Genomic DNA, 22001 nt, shown 5'->3' with positions numbered 1-22001 from the left:
ATGAAAGAACATAGATGATTGGAACTGAAAGGGCCCTTAGCGGATAGACTATCAAAGCAGCTAAGAGCCAAGGAACATCTAATATAGAATATTAGTATTGGGAGTAACCTTAGAAGAGTTTAGATATAGAGTGAGAGAGCTAGGAAAGATCTGGGAACACAGAACATCAGAGAGGAGAGGGGCCTGATATGGTCAAAGCTGATAGGGGCCTTTGACAATGGGATAGCAGAGTTGTGGATGACCTTAGATACACAATGTCAGAACTTACTGATGACCTTTTAGTTGGCAAAGGCGCTGACCTTTTCTCAGTCCTCATTCTCCTTGACCTTTCTCCAACCCTTGACTATTTTTTTTAAACCCTTGCCTTTTGTCTTAAAAACAATACTGTGTATTGATTCCAAGGCAGAAGAGTAGTAAAGACTAGGCAATGGGGATTAAGGGACTTCCCAAGGATCATACAGCTAGGAAGTGTCTGAGGTCAGATTTGAACCTAGGACCTCCCATCTCTAGGCCCAACTCTCAATCCACTAAGCCACCCAGCTACCCAACCTTTGATGTTGTTGTCTTTCCTCTATGATATTGAACACTCCTCTCCTTTGCTAGATCCTCCTCCACATCTTGCCCTCTAACCCTAGGTGTCCCTCAAGGCACTGTCTCAAACCTTTTTTTCTTGATCTAGACTATGTCACCTGGTGATCTCATCAGGTCCCATGGATTAAATGACTAGCTTTGTGCCAGTGATTCTTAAATTTACATATCCTGCCTCAACTCTGCTGATGTCTAATTTCGTATCTCCGACTGTCTTTCAGACACTTTGAATTGGGTGTCCAGTAGACAAATTATTTTTTTTATTATAAAGATATTTTATCAATTACATATAACAAATATCCACTCAAGTTTTCCAAAGTTATGATCCAAATTGTCTCCCTCCCTTGCCTTCCCCCTCCTAGAGCTGGCAAGCAATTCCATCTGGGTTATACATGTATTATTATGTGATATATATTTCCATATTGTTCATTTTTGTAAGAGAGTATCCATATAAAACCAAAATCCAAATAATTTGAAGTGAAAAATCACATGCTTCGATCTGTGTTCTGACTCCAAGAGTTCTTTCTCTGGAGGTAGATAGCAATCTTTGTCATAAGTTCCTCAGAATTGTCCTGGATTGCTGAGAATGGCTAAGTCTATCATAGCTGATCATTCCTTATTGCTACTGCATACAGTATTCTCCTGGTTCTAGCAAACAAATTAAACTCAAGGTATCCAAAGCAGAATTCATGATCTTTCCCCCCTAAATCTCCCCAGTACCATCATCCCTGTCCCTCAGGCTCACAGCCAAGGAGTCCTCTTGACTTGTTATTTTGCCCACACCTCCCATCTAAGATGGTGCCAAGACCCACGGATTTCGCTTTAGGTGCCTCTCTTTTGTCAATTTCACCTTGGCACCATCTCTCCTTAAGTTCTCCTCCATAGCATCTCTTGTCAGTTTTAGCCTGCACATCTCTTTATGGCCCCTTCTCTCCTCTGACATTGCCCCCATCTTGTGCACACTCAGACTGGACTATTGCAATGGCTTGGGGGGGGGGGGACGGGACTCTAGACTATCTCCCATTCAGCAGACAGTGATTTTCCTAAAGCAGAGAGATCTGGTAAAGTCGCCCTCTTCTCTGTAAACTTTAGGATTTCCCTATTATCTCCAGGATCAAACATATTTTTGTTTGGTGTCCCATGCCCCCTTCTCCCTCTACAGGCTCCTTATTCCCCAATATGTCTCCCGTGCCACTGGCCTCCTGCTCTCCCAAGAACAAGACCGGCCAAATCTGAGAGCTGGGTATTTTCTCTGGTTGCTCCCCATTCCTGCCATGCTCTCCCTCCTAATCTGACTGCTGACTTCACATATGGAACATTTGATTTTACAAGGATCCTGAGAGGGAGGTGCTACCATGATCCACATTTTATGACTCTTGGAAATTAAGGCAGACAGCAGTTTGATGATTTGCCTGGGGTCACCCTGGACAAGATTTGAACTCAAAGCATCCTGACTGAGGTCCAGCGCTCTAATCTTGGCAATCAGATTTCGGCGTTTTAGGAATAAAAGCTGGAGGAACCTCTGGGCCAAGCCGGGAAACAGATTTTGGGAAACGACTTGTCTGAAGTCACACAGAAAACAGGATTCGAACACACGCACAGAGCCCTCCTGCTTCGGTTTCTTAACCAATAAGGCGGGGCCCCGGCTCTATCTCGAAGTAGGCCCTGCGCCCAGCCGGAACAACAACAACCACATCACGTGACCCCGACGCTCTCGGAGGACGTCGCCTGACGGACCTCGCTCTCGTCCAATGAGAAGGCGAGGAGCTAGGCCCCGCCCTGATTCCGGCCCGGGGCCTCGAAGTAAACGCTCCTCTGCCTGCTCGCCCGGAGGCCGAACGCCACTGCCGGCGTTTATTTTCGCCGTTCGAGCCGCACCCGCCACAAGCGGCTCCCGACATTTCTTGGCCCGGTCCGGCCCTCCCAGAGGCCTCCAGACCCTCACACCCCTGCAGCTAGAATCCGGGAGGCTCCAGCACGCCGGACGTGACGTCACCTCACGGAGCCGGAAGCGGCTCCTGAGGGAGGGAGGGAAGATGGCGGAGGTGGTGAGTCCGGGGCCCGGCGCGGGGCGGGGCGAGGCGGGGCGGAGGCATCCGCAGGACGGCGGCGACTCCCCCGGCCTCCCCCATTGACCGCCGTGTCTTCCCCAGGGCGAGGTCATCGAGGGTTGCCGCTTGCCCGTGCTGCGGCGTAACCAGGACAACGAGGATGAGTGGCGTGAGTGACGGGGGGCGGAGCCAACGGGAGCCCTGGGGGCGGGGCCTGGGCGATGGAGCCCGGTGTGGGCGGGGTCTGGGGCGAATGGGTGTGGTTCTTCGTGAGGGCGGGGTCACATCCCACCTGGGAGGAAGGGTCGAGAGAGGCCAGGGCTGGGGAGGGGGGTGAGGTATGGGGCCCTTAAAAAGGGAGCTTGGCTGGAGGCCTGGGATCTCCCGGGGGAGGGGCCAATTAAGAGGGCGTGTCTAGTCAGGGGTGGAGCCTGAGACCCTGGGGTACCATGGAGCATGGTCAGAGGTTGAAGCCCCCACACACACCCTGGGGGGGGTGAGCTGGGCCCTAGGGACCAGTCCAGGAGAAAGGGAGGAGCCAAGGACCACCAGGGATGAGGGGCGGGGCCTGGCATGGGGCGGGTCTAGAGTCTTGGCCCCCTTCTCCAAGGGCAATTCAAGGACAATCTGAAGTCCGTACCCAGCACTCCTAAGGGGGGGAGGGGGTGGTCTGGGCATCCTGGGGAGAGAGAGGGGCAGGGGCTGAGGCCAGGAATGGAGATGGAGGCAGCTGAATCCCAGATCCTGGGGAGGCAGTCCTGGGGCCTCCTGTAAGAAGACCCCTTTCTCCTTTGTAGCTCTGGCAGAGATCCTGAGTGTGAAGGACATCAGTGGGCGGAAGCTTTTCTACGTCCATTACATTGACTGTGAGTGCCAAGCCAGTGGTCCTCGGGCATGAGGGAACGAGGCCCTGGGCCCCTCCTGGCCACCTGAACTTCTCCCCTTCTCTACAGTCAACAAGCGCCTAGATGAGTGGGTGACCCATGACAGGCTGGACCTAAAGAAAATCCAGTTTCCCAAGAAAGAGGCCAAGACCCCCACCAAAAATGGGCTCCCTGGGTCCAGACCGGGCTCCCCTGAAAGGGAGGTGGTGAGTAGAAGCCGTGCCCTGAGCCAAGCCTGGAGATGGTTCCCATGAGGCTGTTGAGGCCCCTTCCCCATGCCACTGGTCCTTCTGCTGCCCCAGAGATCTAGGGGCTCCCGTGCCGCAGGCTGAGGATGAGACCAGGCACAAGGCAGCCCTGCTCTAAGCCGCAGCCTGGAGAGGGTTTGTAGAGATCCAGGTCGGGGTCAGAGGGAGGAGGCGGTGTTACTGAATGCTAGGTTTCAAAATTCAGTCACCAAACCCCACAATGTTGGGGTGGGAAGCCAGCCCAAGGGGAAGGGGTGTGGGGGGGAACCCACCTGGCTGATGGGGGCCCCCTCCTCCCCTCCCCCTCGCTCCCTTCCCCCTCCCCCAGAGGAAGACCCTGGACCTATCTCTACAGCCGGCTTCGGCCCAGGCCAGTGGGAAGACACTGCCGATCCCGGTGCAGATCACGCTCCGCTTCAACCTACCCAAGGAGCGCGAGGCCATCCCCGGCGGCGAGCCTGACCAGCCCCTCTCCTCCAGCTCCTGCCTGCAACCCAACCACCGTTCCACGGTACCCTCGGATTCTGCTCTTGGCCTGGAGCTCCGGAGCCCAGCTCCCTCGTCCCCACTGTTCCTTGTGACCACGCTGCCCTCCAAGACCCGGGTCCCCTGCCCCTTTGACCCACCTTTCTCGGTCTCTCTCTACAGAAAAGAAAAGTGGAAGTGGTTTCTCCAGCAACTCCCGTGCCCAGCGAGACGGCACCGGCTTCTGTTTTTCCTCAGGTGTGTGCTCGAGGCCCCCTCAGTGCCCTTGAGCCCATGCCCTCGAGCCCCTCAGCTCACTCTGTCCTTCCACCTCCTGTGTCTCCACAGAACGGCTCAACCCGGAGGGCCCTGGCAGCCCAGCCGGGACGGAAGAGAAAGTCTAACTGTTTAGGCACCGATGAGGTGGGTTTAGGGAGGAGGGGAAGAGGGAGCAGGTCTGTGGATCCGGCACCCGCTCAGCTTAGCTCCCTCCTTGCCCTATGGCCGCTGATAGGACTCCCAGGACAGCTCAGACGGAATCCCGTCAGCCCCTCGCATGACCGGCAGCTTGGTGTCCGACCGGAGCCACGACGACATCGTCACCCGCATGAAGAACATCGAGTGCATCGAGCTTGGCCGGCACCGCCTCAAGCCCTGGTACTTCTCCCCGTACCCCCAGGAGCTGACCGCTCTGCCTGTGCTCTATCTCTGCGAGTTCTGTCTGAAGTATGGAAAAAGCCTCAAGTGTCTACAGCGCCACCTGGTACGTCTCCAGAGCCTCTCCCTGCCCCCCGTCATTGACACCAGCACTGTGTCATGCTCTGGGGGTCAGAGAAAGGCAGAATCCCAGCTCCTGTTCCCTGGGTCCACAATCAAATGGGGGAGCCCGCCAAGGGAGGGGGGGGTGAGCAAGAGAGGCTTCCCACAGCAGGCGTGATGCTGTGGAGGTCAAGGGTTTTGGGGGGGTGCAGGGGAGGAGGGAGAGCGTGCTGGGTGTGGGGCACAGCCAGAGCCAAGGAGGCCTGGAGATAGGAAATGAGAGAGGGCCACCAAGTCGCTGAGGTCTCGTGGCTTTCCAACCTGCCTCATACGCTTCTCCTTGTCTTATGTTCTTCAGACCAAATGTGACCTGCGCCATCCCCCAGGCAATGAGATTTACCGAAAGGGCACCATTTCCTTCTTTGAAATTGATGGGCGTAAGAACAAGGTTAGTAGAGATGAGAGTTAAGGAGGGGCAGCAGTTGGGCCCCTCGGCCAGACCCAGCTCCTGAGACTGGGCTCCAGACTATAATTCAGCACATTCTAATCGCTTGGAACATGTATTAGATAATTTGACAGGCTCAATTCACTGTGGCGGTGGGAAGGAGGACCCCCAAATCTGATCATTTTATTCTGTGCCAGAATTTGTTAGCCCAAAGTTATAAACTCACTTTGAAAAGGGTATAGCAAGTTTTGGGTTTTGGGTTTTAGCCCTTGCTTTCTGTCATACAATCAGTACTGTGTATTGGTTCCAAGGCAGAGTGGTAAGGACTGGGCAATGGGGGTTCAGTGATTTGCCCAGGGTCACACAACTGGGAAGTGACTGAGGTCAGATTTGAACCCAGGACCTCCTATTTCTAATCCACTGAGCCACCCAGGTGCCCCCCTCTGTATAGTAAGTTAATTGAAGGTTGTGGTTGCATGGACCCCCTTGGCCTGTTGGGGTGTGTACTTGGAAGCTAAAGTGGCATCTGAAATCTTGGAAACACTGAATGCCCTGTTTCTACTAGAGAGTGTTTGACTTGGGCTCAGACAAAGTGCCACGGCCCTTTCTACTTTCAGCCTGAGTGGGCAGGCCACGAACCTGCTCTGTGTCACTCCAGCCATGGCCCCAGGGGATGGCGGGCCCTGAGTAAGTCCTCCTGATGACTGTCCCTCTCCCCTCCCCTCTTAGAGTTACTCCCAGAACCTCTGTCTTTTGGCCAAGTGTTTCCTGGACCACAAGACCCTGTATTACGACACAGACCCCTTCCTCTTCTATGTCATGACCGAGTACGACTGCAAGGGCTTCCACATCGTCGGCTACTTTTCCAAGGTCAGTCTTAGGGGCACCCCAAGCCTGCTGCCCCTCTCTCAGCTCCTGGCCGCTCCCTCTCTCCGCCCCGATGCTTACAGTGCATATTCCTCTTTTAGGAAAAAGAGTCCACCGAGGATTACAATGTGGCCTGCATTCTGACTCTACCTCCCTACCAGCGCCGTGGCTATGGCAAGCTGCTCATTGAGTTCAGTAAGTGCCTCCCTCGTGTAGTCTGGGGGACAGTGAGGGATGGGGCTGCCCAGGCCTGGCCATGGCTCAAGGCGGCCAGTGTGACTGCCAGACCCAGCTTCCCTAATGTTAGAAGGGGTGGACCCTTCCTTCCGTCAGGTGCCAGATGCAGTGCTTCCCCTCCCTTCCTGTGAGGGAAGGAGGTGAGAACATGCGAGCACCTGGGACTAGCTGCAGACAGACAGACAGACACAGGACCATACTGAGGGCACAGCTAGGCCTGGCAGATGGAGGAGGCCTCAGCTGGGCATGCTGGATTTTGCTCGGTTCTGGAGGTGCCATAGCCAAAATGACTGAGAGGGAGATGATACTGGGCCGAATGCCAGGCCCCGGACCCACATGAACTCCATCCCAGGAGACCACAGGACAGGGGGAGGCTATGACAGAAGCGTCAGTGAATTTGACTTAGATTCCAGAACAGACTCAATCTAGCACTGATTAGTGAACATAGACACAGAGAGGTGGAGGCCTCCCTCGAAGCAGGTCCTGCCCTGCCAATGGCTTCTCTTTTCTGGATAAGTTTACGTAGGTTTTCGCCTGCTCTCCCTGTAGAAAAGGCAAGGAGCCGGGGCCTAGACCGGGACCTTCAAACACAATAGTGGCTTAGGGACTTCTTGGTAGGTGTTCAGTGGAAGGCCACAGGGATCTGCCCTGGCCCTGTGCTGTTTCATGATTTCACCACCCCGGAGTGGCAGAGCAGGGCCCAAAGAGACAGGCTAGAGAAGGGCAAAATGGAATGAGACGAAATTCCGGGGCTCGCTATAGGAGAGGCAGCGTTCAGACAGCAGTTTGTCCGAGGAAGGTCTGGGGGTCTTACTGGTCTGTGAGCTCAGGATGAGTTAGCAGAGAGACAGCAGCCGAGAGATCCCTCAACTTGACTATATCAAGATGCCCACCTCTAGAGCAGTTGAGACCTCTTCTGGCAGATTAGGTTCATTCTGAGTCCCCACTTAAGAAGGACACAGAGGCAGAGACTATCCAATAAATCAGGAAGCCGAGATGGCGAAGGACCTGGACCTCTGGGCTTCTGGGATTTCTCTAGACAGGGATTTCTCATGGTTCTGCTCATCCAAGGCTCAGCTGAGGAAGCCCCCAGGGCCCCTTTATTCTCCACAGTCTCTGACCTTTGTCTGGAGGAGACTGATGTGAAGAGGGCCCAACCCTGTGATAGGGCCTTAGATCAGCAGTGAACAGGCCTGGGCTTCCTTCTTCATCATTGGTTCACTCTAAATACATGTATTTAGCATGTATAAGGGGCAGCTGAGTGGCTCAGTGCATAGAGAGCCAGGCCAAGAGATGGGAGGTCCTGGGTTTAAATCTAACCGCAGACACTTCCCAGCTGTGTGATCCTCGGCAAGTCACTTACCTCCCATTGCCTAGCCCTTCCTGCTCTTATGCCTTGGAATCAAGATTTAGTATCAATTCTAAGACACAAGGTAGAGATTTAAGGAGTCAACAAAATCATTTAAAAAAATAGCACAGAGGGAGAACTCGGTAACAAAGTGCAAAGCGGTCACTCAGCATACAAAGAAAATAAAAGACTGTCCCTGCCTTTGAGAAACTCCTAGTCTTTGGAGGGAGATAATATTAACTCTCTGCATATCGATTGTCTATACCAGCAAGCTTTCTATCAAGTGAATAGGAACGAATTAAGGGAAGGAAGCCTCACAGTAAGAGAGGCTGGAGAAGGGCGGATTTCTGTTGGGACTTGAAGCTGGGAGGTCAGTGGTCAGAGCAGAGGAGGGAGATTGCTCCAGAGCCAAGAGATGGAGGGTCTTGTTTGTTGAACAACCAGGTGTCGCTGGATCAGAGGAAATGTGAGGGAGGAGGGCCCGGGTAACGAAGGGCTTTGAATGCTTAACAGGATCCTGTCTTTGGTCCTGAAGGAGATAGGGAGCCACCGGAGGTCATTGAGTATGGGGTGACAAGGTTGGGCCCGGGATGTAGAAGATCCTGTTACTGAGTGGAGGAGGGACTCAGGCAGGGAGACCCCCAGCAGCCATTGCAATAGGCCAAACCTAAGGAGATAAGGGGCTGCACTAGGGCAAAGGCCGTGTCAGAGGAGTGAAGGGGTATTTAGGAGATGCTGCAGAGGTGAGGGCGGTGGGCATGAAGGGAGCAGCATATCCAGGGTGACTCCTAGGCTGGGAGGAGGTGGTGCCCTCCAGGGAAGGTGAGGCTGGGGGGAAGATCACGAGTTCCCTTTTGGACAAGTGCAGTTTACGATGTCTATTGGACATCCAGTCTGAGGGGCAGCTGGAAAGGGAGGCTTGAGGATCCTCCGCAGAGATGGCCATTAAATCCATGGGAGAAGAGGGGTCCGGGACAGAGCCCTGAGGGATACCCATGTAAAGGGTGTGATGTGGAGGAGGACCCAGCAAAGAGACAGAGAAGGAGCAAGCAGTCAGAGAGGGAAGAGGAGAACCAGGAGAGCAAGAGAGTGACCAGCAGGGTCAGAGGCTGCTCAGAGGTTGAGGAGAATGAGGCAGCTGGGAGCTCCTTGGGAAGCTCTGGCATTCTTCTCTCTGATGTTCTAGGGTCTAAAGTCCATCCAAGCTTCCTTTCCTCAACCTCCAGGATGGATGGATAGATTGGGGAGTGGGGGGCAAATCTGCAGGAGGCCTTGGGAGGGGCTGGGCTGGACCCAGAATAAACAGTCTGGAGAAAGGAGGGGAGAGCCTGGTGAAACGCAGCTCACTGCATAGCAGGCCTGGCCGACTGGCTGTCCCAGTCACACCTCTCTCCCTGGCTCTTTTCCCCCTCTTCCATAGAGAAGATGCCTCCCGGGCTTTATGGGTGAGCTCTCAGCCAAGCCAAGTGCAGTCAGCAGACCTCCACTAGGGTGGTCATGGGCTGGGCACTGCCGGGACAGGTACACCACAAGGGAGGCCTAGAAACTGGGACTGGACCCCTGCATGGGATGAAAATATGAGCTGGACATTACAGGAAATGTGGATCCAGAGTCAGGGAGGGAGGGCATTCCCTGAGATGATGGAAAGTGAGGTCAACGGCTTCCTCGGATTTGAAGAGACTTTGGGCCAACACATACATCAATAGCTGATGTGCAATGTTAGCTCATTGGGTCCTCACAACCTCAGGTGGGGGGCAGGGGGCTGTTGCCAACTCCATTTTATAGAGAAGGAAGGCCAAGGTGAAGTGACTTGCTCAAAGTCATACAGCTAGGCTGATCTAAGGCAAAATTTAAACCTGGGATTTGATCACTCCAGGTCTGGTGATCCCTCCATTCACTTTCCAATTCTAGCTTGGAAAATACGGCCTTCACCCCGTGAATCATCCTAAATGCCACTGGAGGGGTGTGATGAGGACCTTGGGCAGATTTCATTGTCAGCGGGGACGGATTGGAACAAGGTCTGCTTAAAGGAGTGAACAAGGAAAGCAGAGGAAGCTGCATTTCTAACTTGCTTATATACCAGGCACTTCACTAAGCACTACTGTCCAGGGAGAGAGAGGACCTTTTTTCACAGGCAAACAGGTTAAGTGACTTGGCCAGGGTCACCCAGCTAGGAAGTAGGGAGGAGACCAGTCAGGAAGTTCTGGCCAGTCTAGGGCCTGAGCTTGACCAGCAGCTGTGAGAGTGGGGAAGAGGGGACTGATTCAAGATAGACAAAGGTCACAAGGGCAGATTTACTTGGATTTGGTAGAAAATAATTCAGAGCCTTAGACCCAACCTACGTGTTCCTAGTGAACCCTCAGTGAGCCTATCCTTTCTTGTTAGCACAGCAAGAGAGGCAGGGAGCCCAGACTACAAATAGCCACTTTTCTACCCAGAGACTTTCTCTAATGGGGCAGTGGAGTGGGAAAAGGGCCCGGATTGACATGTTGGCTTTGTTGGGTGGCCATAGCAGGAAGGGAGCCCAGCTGAGGGTTACTGCAGTGAGGGTAGTTAGGCTTTCTCTTCCTGAGTATTTTCCTCTTCTTCCTAAATTGTAATGGCCAGATGGCTTCGTTTTCTAGGCATTTCCTCCCCCCCAGAGCCTCTCTGGGCCTTCCTAACCGTTCTTCTACCCCCATCCCCCATGCCAAAGGAAATAGGCTTCAGCCACCAAAGGCCTCTTTGTGTGGAGGCCTGGCATAGACTTATCCCTGACCCCTCTTTAGCCTCCCTCACTCAACCAGCTCCCGCCTGTCATGCAGGCCTGGCAGCTGGGCACGCTTAGCACTGCACCTGTCACACTGAATTCATCTAGTGTTTTTGCCTCTGCCCCATTCTTAGTTGGAGAGAGCTGGAATGAGGCAGGAGTACACCACCTTCTGCTGACCTGTCTGCCCTCTACCCTGGTGACAGGCAGATAATCCTTTGCCCTTGGGGGCACATGCTGGCATCTTCCAGCATTGGAGAAACTGATGTGGGACTGGGATCAAACTGGTTCTCTTGGCCCCCCGAACACAGAGGCAGGAGCAGCGCAGGGAAGGCACAAGAGATACGACAATATGAGGAAAAGCTGCCTTGGGCCTCTTGCAGCTGTCCCAGTATGGGAGATGAGTTTCTTTGCCAGGGCTGTGGTTAAAGGAGCAGCACCTCCAAGGCAAGACTGGAGTCAGTAGAATGAATGACTGAAGAGCTGCTTATCCAGAATGATGAGATGAGCAAATGAGAAGCAGCACCTCAGATCCTTCCTGGGCCAGCCTCAGCCTGTGGGGGAGCAGGACTGTACCTGGAGGGGGGAAGAGCTGTTCTTTCTCCAAAGCTGAGGAAAAAGAAGCCTGTCAGCCCCTTCACCCAGAAGTTAAGGCTAGAGGGGCAGCTGGGTGGCTCAGTGGATAATCAGGCCCAGAGTCAGAAGATCCTGAGTTTAAATCTGGCAGCAGATATTTCTTAGCCAGATGACCCTGGGCAAGTCACTTAACCACCATTGCCTAGCCCTTAGAGCTCTTCTGCCTTGGATCTAATTCTTAGTATGGGTTCGAAGATGGGATGTAAGGATTCATTTTAAAAAGGTGAATGAATACTGGGCACCTTTCACGGTGGGGAACAAGGGCCTTCTCTGGCCTCCACAGAATCTGCCTGGCCGCAGCCAGGAGGCTTCCTCACCCCAGAGGTCTTTGGGCTCCTGTTATGGTATCTGCTCCTCCCTGGGCAGTCTGGGATATTCTGGGGGGCCTAAAGGAGCCATGAACCCCTTCTTATGATGGAGTAGAACGATGGACCCTTTTCGATCGCCACTGGTGTCTGGGGGCCTTCGAGTGCCCGGAGCCAGGGGCTGTTCACGAAGGACCAGTTCTCCCCTGAACGCTGCTTCCTTCTTCCTCACAGGCTATGAGTTGTCTAAGGTGGAAGGGAAAACGGGGACACCCGAGAAGCCCCTCTCGGACCTCGGCCTTCTGTCCTATCGCAGCTACTGGTCCCAGACCATCCTGGAGATCCTCATGGGCCTGAAGTCAGAGAGCGGGGAGAGGCCCCAGATTACAATCAAGTGAGCCTCTCCTGTCCCTGGGGCCCTTGGGTGGGGGCGTGGGGGGAGCCAGGACGGCCCGTGACCTTGTCCCCATGACCCACAGTGAGATCAGTGAGATCACCAGCATCAAGAAGGAAGATGTCATCTCGACGCTACAGTACCTCAATCTCATTAACTACTACAAGGTAGGAGGCTGGGGCGGGGGCTCCTCTGGGGACAGCCAGGCCTGCTCCTTGTGGCTGATGACCAGAGCCTGCCTGAAGGGTATCGGGAGGAGCCTCCACTTTTTATTCTTTTTTATAGTCACCCCCCCCCCCCCCATCCTCCCTGCACTGGAAAGGGGGGCGGGGAGGACATGCCACATCCAAGATGGTGCCTCTTCCTGCAGGGTCCTCTGGGCTCTCAGTTGACCATTCAGTCCGGCGGCCCTCCCACGTGGCTCTTGGGCACAGACCCTTCTTCCCCAGCTGTCTGAGCCCCTCTGGGTTCTGCCCCCAGCTCTGGGGGGTGGGCCCTGGAGTGCCCGGCCAACAGGGCCTCCACCATTTTCCCCTTTTTGTTGGCTCTGCCCTCCCTTTGATTCCGACCGGCCCCCTTTCCTCCCCAAGGGCCAGTACATCCTGACGCTGTCTGAGGACATCGTGGACGGCCACGAGCGTGCCATGCTCAAACGGCTTTTGCGCATTGACTCCAAGTGTCTACACTTCACACCAAAGGACTGGAGCAAACGGGGAAAGTGGTGACCCCCGCCCCATGGCTGTGCGGGGCCCAAGGGGCCTCCTCTGCCTTTCAGGCTGGACCGGACAGAACCCCGGCCGGAAAGGGCCTTTGTGAGGAAGAGGCGGCCAGCAGGGGCCGGACCCTGGAGGAGTCCTCAGAGACAGAGCTCTGCCCGCCCTGGCAAGGGCACTGTGTACAGACAGAAGGCTGGGCAGCTATGTACAGTGTGGGGGGGAGGGAGGGTGTACAGTTGTTTTGTACGGGTGAGCCGGCCGGGCTGCGGGACAGGCTCGGCCTGTTTCATCGGCAATAAACTGTTTCTAGGGAAGCGGCGCCCTGGTCCTTGGGGCAGGGAAGGGGGGCAGGGCCAGATCAGAGACGCTCAGGGCAGCCACTGGCTCAGCCAGACTCTTTATTGGGAAGACGCACGGACGTGGGGCTCCAGAGCTGCCATCACCTCAGTCTTCGTTGGCCACAGGTGCATGGATCTGTAGGGGAGAGCAGAGCTGTAGGGCTGGGCCTGGTGCCCTGCACCCCGGGGCGTGTGGGGGGGGGGAGCTCCCCGGGGAGGGGACCCCTGTGGGCGAGGGTCCAGGGCGGGGTCACTCACAGCAGTGGCCAGGCTGGGCCAGGTCAGGGCTCCGTGTATCCGGGCATCCCGCCCTGGAGGGGCCTCCAGACCCCAAAGGGTGAAGCTGCTGAAGCTGCTCATGGCCTGCACAGTGCGGTCCTGAGGGAGGAGCCAAGAGGAATGACGGGGAATGCCAGGATGGAGTCGGTGCTCCGTGCCAGCCCCGCCCGATGCCCACTCACCTCCGAGCCCTCTGACTTGTCTTCCTCCCGGAGCACCAGCCCCACGTAGCCCGGGGGGACCGTCACCTCCTCTCCGTGCAGGCTCCGGCCCCGGAAGGACACCACCGGCCCTGGGCAGGGAGGGAACACGGGTCAGGGCCGGGTGAGCAGCCTCTAGCTCCCCGCTGCTTCCCACATGGTGGTCCCGGTAGGCTTGGCAAAGCTTAGCTGGCGCCCCGCCTCCAGGAAGCCTTCCCTGATGCGAGGGAAGGAGGGAGAGGCGGGCAGCCCCCGTGCCCACCCCTCAAAAGAACACGGCACAGGAGCGTTCTGCCGGTTTAACTCATCCGCCTCTTAAACCTGTGAGTCCAAATCCCAGCCCAGGCATTAACAGGGCTCAGTTTCCATATCTGAAAGGAGAGGCTTAGTTAGACTCATTGACCGGAGGTCCTCTGGGTCCTTGGAACTCCAGGAGGTCTCTGCACACAACAGGTGCTTAATACGTATGGGTTCGTAGGAGCGCAGGTACGAGCAAGCCTGTAAGCCCAGCCCCCAACCGCCCACGCCAAACCCGACTACATTTCCTAGCAAGGCGCGTGGCGCGCGCACGCTTGGAGAGCGACGAGGCGTCTCGGTAGTGCCTCTTCCGCTCACATACCCCCACCCTCACCCCCGCGGGCCGATGGGAAATGTAGTCTGTTTCTGCCTGGTCCTACAACGCATGCCCCTGGCACCTGAAGGCCCCGGCCTAATGGTCGGGCTGAAAAAGCGGCTGATGGCGGCGGGTCCGTTGTGCTGGATCTTGCACGGCAGCAGGTGCAGCGGCGTCGGCTCCGCAGCGCTCAGGGAACCCGGCTGCAGCCGGATGAGGCCCGGGACCGAGGAGGCTGCGCCGTCTGGCATGGCTTTAGCGAACTCGTGTGCGCGTGCGCATGCGCCGCTGTGGAGGGGCGCCCTAGGAACGTTCGCCTAGCACCGCCTCTAGAGTCGTAGTCCATCGCCGTCAGGTACGCTGACGTAATGACATCACGTGCTGAAATTCGTCCGGAAGTCGGAATTGCTTCTAGTGCTCCATGGAAAAGTGGGATCCTTCTCGGTTCAAGGATCATTCCGAAGGACCAGTAGGGCCACAGGCGGCTTCGTTCCCCCCCACTCCTTTAAATTCAGTTGTGAACTTTCTCCCGCCCACTGAGAATGCAAGAAAAACAATATCCATTACGTTTGTAATCACAAAAAATTACCGCTGGGACCAAGTTTTTGGAAAAATTAGTCGGTCCTTTATCAAGCAGGCAACTGAAGGAGGATGAAGTGACTTGCCCGGGGTCACCCAGCTAGTCAATGTCTAAGGATAGATTTGAATTCGGGTCTTCCAGACGCAAGGCCAGCACTCTTTAGCCTGTGCCCTCTTTAAAATGTTATAGAAACTGTTTACCATGTTGTGCCCACTTCACTTTGCACTTGTTCACACAAGTCTTCCTGGGTTTCCTTGAAATGATCTCAGGGATGGTGAGCTGCTATGTCCAGGAAGCCAGGAATTCCAGGGCCCGAGGTAATCCGGGATATCCCCATGGCAGAGGGCTTCTGTGTGGTGCTCTGGCTCTCCAAGAGGCCTCCAGCTACCTGCATGGCTGTTAACTTCCCTCTAGGGCCCCTGACGCTGTCTCTGCATCCCTGAATGCCACATTGGGGAGGCAGCTGGAGGCCAGAGGAAGGGGGCATCGATTTGGCCCGGCTGTGCTTAATGGTGGGATGGCAATGGACAAGCCACACACACCTCTTGGGCTGTTTCCTGTAATACACGGGGGTGGATTAGATCTTCCCTACGGTCCATTTCAGCCCCAAAACGAGGCTCCTGTGATCTCTGAAAGAACCAGCCGGGCCACAGACCAGAAATGATTACTGGGTCAACACTCACTCGTCTCACAGGCCCCTCAGCTTTCGGTGCCGCCCCCAGCCCCGCTTTAGCAGAGAGAAAAAAGAAACCAGGGTCCTTTCACCAGGAAACATGATTTTTATGAACAGGGCACCCCTGAGTCAGTCCCTGCTCACCCCGGGCCAGGGTCTTCCAGCAGCAGCCTGTCCCAGCAGGAGTCGCTCTCCCTGCTCAGGTGGCAGCCCCCAAGCCCCGGAGATATTCCCCCGCCAGAGGTAATACGGCCCAGTCGTCCGTCCTCAAGGCCACCCTCACCCCATCTTCCCCAGCAGCCTCCAGTTGTAGCAAGAGCCGAGAGCTGGGAGGGAGCCGGATGGCCACCTTGTAGCTGGCTGGAGGTGTGGCGGCCATGACAAAAGGCTCCCAGTGCCGGGCCACCAGAGCCTCTAGAGCTTGGCCCCGCCAGGGCCCCCACATGCAGCTCTCCACTCCCCCGGGCAGGCAGGAGGCCCAGAGCTCCTGGAAGGCACACGAGGGGCTTTTCTCTGCAGAAGACTGCGGCAAAGGCAAAAAGAGGTCTGCAAAGGCCACGGGCAGCTGGGGCAGCTGTGCGTGGCAGGTGAGGCCACTGGGGGTGGCATAGAGGGCGCTGATGTCCAGGACGGCCGGGTAGGGCCGTCGGGGCTCCAAGGGAAGGCGCAGCAGCTTGGGGAAGGCTCCAGGGCGGAGGCAGGGGACCTGCACAGCCTCCAGGGGCTCATAGTGTGGCCCCAGGACTCGGAAGCGAAGCTCTAGCGAGTAGAGCACCTCAGAGGCTTCCACTGCGAGGCCCAGGACCACAGGGGGCTCCTTGGCCTGCTGGGGAACCCTGCTCAGCCGGAGTGGGGCTCGGGCCTCCTGTACGGTCAGAGCCGCGGTGAAGCCCTCGTTCTCCTCCACCAGGGAGGAGCCCGGCATGGGCGTGGAGAGCGCGGGGCCCATGGCCGAGCCCAGCTTGGGCGCCGACAGGTGGGTGAACAGGCCGTAGTAGAGCCGAGCCCGATCTCGGCCGTCGGGGTCGTCCAGGCCCCGGGCCAGCTCCTGCAGCAGGTTGGCCAGGGCCCCCGGGGCGGCCCCGCCAAGGCCCTTTCCTCGCAAGAGGGCCCTGCAGACCCGCAGCAGGGCCTGCTCCCGGCCCCAGGCCCCGCGCTGCCCCATGGCTGCCCGCAGGAAGGCCAGCGTGGGGCCCAAAGGCTGGCTCCCAGCCACCTTGGTGAGGATCTGGAGGTGCCACCGAAGCGCGGGGCCCCCCCCAGAGCCCGCAACGGCCACCTGCTGCAGGGCCTTCCCCAGGGGCTCCGCCAGCACCGGTCCAGCCTGCTCTAAAAGGTCGACAAAATGGGGGGCCAGGCAGGGCCGAACGCGGTAGAGGTCTGCCAGCCCTTCTATGAGCCGAGCCAGGGCTGCAGGGTGGCCGGCCAAGCAGCGGGTGGCCAGGTAGGAGGCCCGGAAACAGAGGGTGGCCGAGCTTCGGGGGGCCCCTGGCTGAGCGGCCCCCCGCCTCAGGCAGGCCAGCAGCCCCTGGAGGTAGTCCAGGGCCTGGGCCTCCGGGCCCGGCTCCTCCCCGCAGAGGAGGCACAGAAGACGGAGCCGGCCCAGAAGGTCCGGGGGCTCCTGTAGCAGGCTGGGCAGAAGGCCGGCGGCCAGGCCGGGGGTGAGCAGAACCGGGGCTCCCTCCTCGTCGGCAGGCCCCAAGGGCCAGTTCTCAGGAAAGTGCAGCAGGCAGTGCAGGTAGAAGAGGCGGGCAGGGGCCGGCAGGGCCGGGTGCTGGGCGGCCCCCACCAGCCTCCGCAGCAGCAGGGCCTCGTCCTGGGCCGTGAAGAGGGCCTCCCCGAAGGCGTCCTTCCAGGCCAGCACGGCGTGCAGCAGGGAGAGCCTGGCCGTGCCCAGCAGCCGCACCAGCTGCGGCTTCAGGAGGGCGGGGGGCTGGCCCCTGACCGCCCGCAGCGCCTGGCTCAGCTGCCTCAGCAGGCGGGCCTGGGCCGGCGGGGTCAGCAGGTACGAGGCGTCCAGCAGCTGCGACACGGCGGCCCGGAGCTCCCTGGCCTCGGGGGGCTGCAGCTCCAGCGGGCCGGGGCCCGGCTCTGGCCAGGCCCCCGGGCCCAAGGCCTCCCCGGCCAGGGTCCAGTCCCAGGGCCCGGGCTGCGGGGCTCCGGGGGCCTCCAGCGTCCAGTCCCAGGCCTGGGTCTCCCCCGGAGGCCCCGTCAGCAGCCCCTGGAGGCCGGCGGCGCCAGGCCGGCCCAAGGCCCAGAGGGCATTGCGCAGGGCCAGCGCGAAGAGCAGGCGGTGGGGCTGGGTGCCCAGAGCGGCCTGCAGCCCCCGCAGCAGCCCCAGGCGGCCGGCCAGCAGCCCCGGGCGGCAGCTCTCCAGCTCGCGCAGACATTCGCAGGCCGTGGCCTGCAGGGCCCGCTGCTCGGGGCCCGCCGCCCGGCGCGACGCTGCCCGCAGCAGCAGGGCCAGCAGGCGGCCAGTGGCGGCCGAGCTCGGGCCCAGGGCCCCGCAGGCTGCCAGCACGCTGGTGACGGCCAGCAGCAGAGGCCTGTGCAGGGCCGAGGGCCGCGGGGGCAGGAGGGCCAGCGTGTCCAGCAGCTCGCAGGCCGCATCCTCCGCCGAGGCCGGCTCCGACCACAACTGCGGGGCGAACTCCTGGATGGCAGCCAGCAGGGAGACCTGCGGGAGGGGACAGGAGGGTCAGAGGTCATCGGGGTCAGGGGTCGCGGGACGGGGACTAGGGGGAGGGGCAGCCCAGGGGGGCGGGGGCCCCCACCTTGGTGTAGTCGCTCAGCCTCTCGCCGCGCAGATCGCTCAGCAGCTCGGACGCCAGAGCATCGGCCCCGGCCCGGGCCAGGAAGGCGGCAGGGCCGGTCCGCAGCGCTGCGAGGCTGCGGGCCCAGGAGTCCCCGCTGCGCCGCCGCTCAGCCATGGCCTCTGCCTTCCCCTTGAGGCGCCGCCCTCCTTCCTGTTTCCTTCTCTGTCCGCCAGGAGGTGTCCGAGGCCCCTGGAGCCGCCCCGCCTTCCCCCGCGTACTAAGTCTCCTGGGCAACCGAGGCCGGCGGGGGCGTGGCGTGACTTGGCTGGGAGCTGGGGACTCCGGGGTCCAAAGGCGGGCTTCGGGTTTCGTGTGCGCATTCCGCGATCGAGTGTCGGGGCCGCCGGGGTACGAGTGCGGAGGCGGGCGCCGCAGCTGGGGATCTTGGGGGTCAGCCCCGCTCCTGGCTCCGCCCGGGGGCGCTCGGGGGCTCGGGACTCGAACCCGCGTCCGGGGCGGGGGCGGCCCCTCTGGCGCCTCCCTGCCCCGGCAGCCTGAGCGTGCCCGCAGCTCATTAGGCTGCTCGGCTAGGGCCCGCCCGTCCGCCCCTGCCGGCACCGAAACCTGGGCGCCGCCCCCGCCCCCTAACGGGCCGGCCCGCGGGGGGTGGGGTGGGCGGGGCCGTAACGGGCCCCCCCGCGGCGGGCAGGCGCCGGCTCGTCAGTTTCGCTGGGGCTGAGTAACTGTCCCGCCGCCGCCGAGCGGGGGCCCCGCCTCTCCCCGAAACCGCCGGTCGGGAGTGGGGGGCGGCCGCTGGCTCCGGCCTCCACCTCCACGCAGCCCCCTCGGGCTGCCCTCAACAGCAGCCTCCTCCCCTCTCCAATGCCTGCCCCTCACCCGGGTCTGGCTGGGGGGACTCCAGGGCTGGCCTCCTCCGAGAAACGGGCCCCAAGCCCCCGTCCCCCCTCCCCCGGCCTGGGCGGGGCCGAGCGTGCCCGGAGAGCCCCACCTGGGAGTCTGCGGCCCGGCTTGCTCCCGCAGAACCGGTCGGGCCGGGCCGCAGGCGCTGGGCGGGCTGGGCTTGCCTAGTGGGCCGCACCCCTGGGCCCCGGGCTCCTCTCCCCGGCAGGCCGGGGCAGGCTGGGGGCAGAGGGCACCCCGGCCCCTTCATGGGGCAGCTGCTTGGCCCTGGGGAGGCCCCCCTGCACCCCTGTCAGCTGGTTCCAATTCGGCCTTGGAGGGACCCAGCAGAGCTGGGGGGCTTGAAGTGCCGGGAGGGACAGCCGGCCTCAGGCCCCCCCATCCCCCCGGAGGAGGGGAGAGGCCTGGGGAGCCTCTGATGTCTGGGTGGACCGGCCGGGCCTGCTGCCTTAGTCAGCGAGGCCCTGAGCTGCTGACTCAGCGCTCCAGCTGAGTGCCTCAGTTTCCCTGGATAGACCTGGGGGTGGGAAGGCTCCTGGCTAATTGGCGCCCGACATGAAAGAGGCCCCAGATGAGAGGAGACGGCAGCAGACGCCGCGGGCCCGGCCGGGGTGCCCAGGCTGTGCCCTCACAGGAGCCGGAAGATCCTGCCTCGCTGGCCAGCCTCCCTGGGCCTTGGAGGCTGAGGCAGGAGCTGGGCCCGGCAGCGGCCTTTGGAACCGGGCCTGGCACGGAGCAGTCTGAGCGCGTCTGGAGCTAGCCCGGGTGGGGGGCATCCCAGCGGCACCTCGCTCTCCTCCCCAGGACCTATCAAGGGGGCGGCCCGAAGAGGATCCCCATTTTGCAGACAACAAAACAGGCTTACTGAGGCCAAGGCTCGCCTTGTCTCTTGGCCACACAGCCGGAACGTCGGGACTAGAATCCGGGGCTCCCTCCCCACTGCACCCCTGAGGCCTCTCGTGCTGGGGCTCCCCTTCCGGAGGCCCTGCCTCTCCTGACCCAGCCCAGGCCTTTCCCCAGCTCCTCTCGGGGTCCTTCTTGGGCCCTGGCATCCAGGCCACCCCTAAATATTAAGAGAAAGATGGGACTGAGTCCAATCTAAGAGCCCCCCGCAGGCAGGCGGGCCCCCCCTCCTCTGGGGGAGGGAGTCGGGGCACCTGGATCCCAGCACGACCTCACAACCACGAGCAAAATTCCTTCCCCTTCCCTTCTTCATCCATAAAACGGGGCAGCTGGGTGGCCCAGTGGAGAGCGCGCCGGCCCTGAGCAAGTCACTGTACCCTGTTGGCCTCGGTTTCCTTCTCTGTCCAGTGAGCAGAAGGACATGGCCAGCTGCTCTGGGTCGCTCTCAAAAGGACTGGACAACAAACGAGGACGGGATCCAGTGAGACGAAGCCGCCGGCAGGGGACACTCGCCCAGGCTTCAGGGTTTACAAACGCTCTCCGGAGATCCTGCCCTTTGGGCCTCGTTCTTGTCTCCCCGACACCCCCAAACTGAGCTGCCCTCCGAGGGAGCCCCCGGCCTGTCTGCCGTGAGCAGGAGTCTTGCACGGGGTCTCCTCGCTCCCTCTGTGCTCCCAGCATCCCACTCTCTATCGGACCCCCCCCATTCCCCCTCTAGTGCCACCCCCTCGTCCCAGGCCGGCACCCAGGCTAGCTGCATCTTGTCCGTCCTGTCCCGACACCCCGAGCAGCTCTTCTCACCTTCTGCGGGGTCTCCGCCTCCAGCCCCTTCCCTCTCCCACCCACCCCAACTCCCCAGCCGAGGCAAGGCTTCGGCGCACCTTCCGGGATCAAACTCTGCCACCTCCTGAGCTCGGCCCTCCCCCTGCTGCCCACAACCTGACTCCGCTCCCAGCCGGCTGGCCCGTGCCGGGTGCCAGGTGCCAGGAATGCTCTGGCTCTCGCTCCATCTCTTCCTTCCCAGCTCAACTCCGATCCGGAGCCGCCGCCTCTGGAGGCTTTTTCCTGTCTCCCAGCCTGTGCCCAGATAGTCGCAGGTTCTCTCCCCAGGGAGAAGGGAGCTCTGCGAGGCCTGGCCCAGCCGCCTGCCAGGCCGTGCCAGGCCGTGCCAGGCCGTGCCAGGCCGTGCCCAGGAAGAGATGCCAGATAAGGGAAACAGACCCAGGAAGATCCTGTACCTGATAGTGGCCCCGACGTAGGATCCCATACCCGACAGTGACCCCGACATAGGATCGTATACCCGATGGCGACCCCAATGTAGGATCATACACCTGATGCTGACCCCAATGGTGACCCCAACATACGATTGTATACCCGACGGTGACCCCAGTATAGAATCATATACCTGATGGTGACCCCAGTGTAGGATTATATGCCTGATGGTGACCCCAACGTAGCATCATACATCTGATGGTGACCCCAATGGTGACCCCAACATACACTCCTATACACGATGGTTGCCCCAACGTAGAATTATATACCCAATGGTGACCCCAACATATGATTGATGGTGACCCCAAAGTAAATGGAAAGAACCAAAGAGAGGAGCTGATGACTGAAGGTGGCCCCATTCTTTTCAGAAGTGGGGGGCTATGGAGGTGGAGTGCCATGCACATGCTAATGCTGGACTTGGCGGACATTTATCTTATCTTATGGTTCTTATTTAGTTTTTAAACCCCAACCCTCACCTTGTAGCTTGGAATTGAGATCCGCAGCATCAGTTCCCGAGCAGAAGAGCGGCGAGAGTGAGGCAATGGGGGCAAAGTGACGTGTCCAGGGTTTGACGGCCCGGACGTGACCGAGGCCCATTTGAACCCAGGCCCTCCTGACTCCAGGCTGGCGCTCTATCCACTGAGCACTTAGTTGACCCCGACATTCACTGGAAACAGAGACAGACATTTCAAACTGCAAAGTCCCTTTGAAAGAGCAGCGCCCGGTCCCTGGAGCGGCCCTCGGGCTGCCCTCGCTCAGAGGGATAATAGAATG

At 59.5% G+C, this 22001-nt stretch overlaps 3 protein-coding genes across 5 annotated transcripts; 1 reads left to right on the top strand and 2 right to left on the bottom strand.

Annotated features, from left to right (window-relative positions):
* Positions 1–825: 825 nt before the first annotated feature.
* KAT5 (lysine acetyltransferase 5) lies at positions 826–13006 on the top strand. Of its 3 annotated transcripts, none has more exons than XM_001365649.4 (14): positions 826–2636; positions 2742–2808; positions 3437–3505; positions 3593–3729; positions 4127–4282; positions 4420–4494; positions 4585–4659; positions 4751–4999; positions 5354–5443; positions 6170–6310; positions 6409–6502; positions 11817–11976; positions 12062–12143; positions 12567–13006. In XM_001365649.4, exons 1-14 carry the CDS (start codon positions 2340–2342, stop codon positions 12699–12701), a joined length of 1827 nt encoding a protein of 608 aa, XP_001365686.2. In that variant the 5' UTR covers positions 826–2339; the 3' UTR covers positions 12702–13006. The 3 variants fall into 3 exon arrangements, with proteins under 3 accessions (XP_001365686.2, XP_007502747.1, XP_001365749.2); XM_007502685.3 differs by having other exon boundaries at positions 4100–4282; XM_001365712.4 differs by lacking the exon at positions 4127–4282.
* A 67-nt stretch (positions 13007–13073) lies between these two features.
* RNASEH2C (ribonuclease H2 subunit C) lies at positions 13074–14470 on the bottom strand. Its single transcript, XM_007502682.3, has 4 exons — positions 14205–14470; positions 13492–13601; positions 13289–13408; positions 13074–13166 (listed from the first exon to the last, which is right to left on the bottom strand). Exons 1-4 carry the CDS (start codon positions 14371–14373, stop codon positions 13137–13139), a joined length of 429 nt encoding a protein of 142 aa, XP_007502744.1. The 5' UTR covers positions 14374–14470; the 3' UTR covers positions 13074–13136.
* A 991-nt stretch (positions 14471–15461) lies between these two features.
* On the bottom strand, positions 15462–18806 carry AP5B1 (adaptor related protein complex 5 subunit beta 1). The gene is made up of 2 exons (XM_001379594.5): positions 18150–18806; positions 15462–18052 (listed from the first exon to the last, which is right to left on the bottom strand). Exons 1-2 carry the CDS (start codon positions 18303–18305, stop codon positions 15575–15577), a joined length of 2634 nt encoding a protein of 877 aa, XP_001379631.2. The 5' UTR covers positions 18306–18806; the 3' UTR covers positions 15462–15574.
* Between the last annotated feature and the right edge of the window lie 3195 nt (positions 18807–22001).

This window comes from Monodelphis domestica, chromosome 6, assembly GCF_027887165.1.
Source record: "Monodelphis domestica isolate mMonDom1 chromosome 6, mMonDom1.pri, whole genome shotgun sequence".
Lineage (NCBI taxonomy): Eukaryota > Metazoa > Chordata > Mammalia > Didelphimorphia > Didelphidae > Monodelphis > Monodelphis domestica.
This window is presented reverse-complemented; position numbering and strand designations above follow the sequence as displayed.

What these genes read in the sequence shown, in the direction of transcription:
- KAT5 (XM_007502685.3), top strand. Translation starts at nt 2,340, where the DNA reads ATGAGAAGGCGAGGAGCTAGGCCCCGCCCTGATTCCGGCCCGGGGCCT. An exon ending in GCTCCCCTGAAAGGGAGGTG is followed by an intron (nt 3,730 to 4,099) that starts GTGAGTAGAAGC and finishes CCCCTCCCCCAG; the next exon opens with AGGAAGACCCTGGACCTATC. An exon ending in TCGTCGGCTACTTTTCCAAG is followed by an intron (nt 6,311 to 6,408) that starts GTCAGTCTTAGG and finishes TTCCTCTTTTAG; the next exon opens with GAAAAAGAGTCCACCGAGGA.
- RNASEH2C (XM_007502682.3), bottom strand. Translation starts at nt 14,373, where the DNA reads ATGCCAGACGGCGCAGCCTCCTCGGTCCCGGGCCTCATCCGGCTGCAG. An exon ending in CATTAGGCCGGGGCCTTCAG is followed by an intron (nt 13,602 to 14,204) that starts GTGCCAGGGGCA and finishes CTCCCTGCCCAG; the next exon opens with GGCCGGTGGTGTCCTTCCGG. An exon ending in ACAAGTCAGAGGGCTCGGAG is followed by an intron (nt 13,409 to 13,491) that starts GTGAGTGGGCAT and finishes CTCCTCCCTCAG; the next exon opens with GACCGCACTGTGCAGGCCAT.
- AP5B1 (XM_001379594.5), bottom strand. Translation starts at nt 18,305, where the DNA reads ATGGCTGAGCGGCGGCGCAGCGGGGACTCCTGGGCCCGCAGCCTCGCA. An exon ending in GGCTGAGCGACTACACCAAG is followed by an intron (nt 18,053 to 18,149) that starts GTGGGGGCCCCC and finishes CCCCTCCCGCAG; the next exon opens with GTCTCCCTGCTGGCTGCCAT.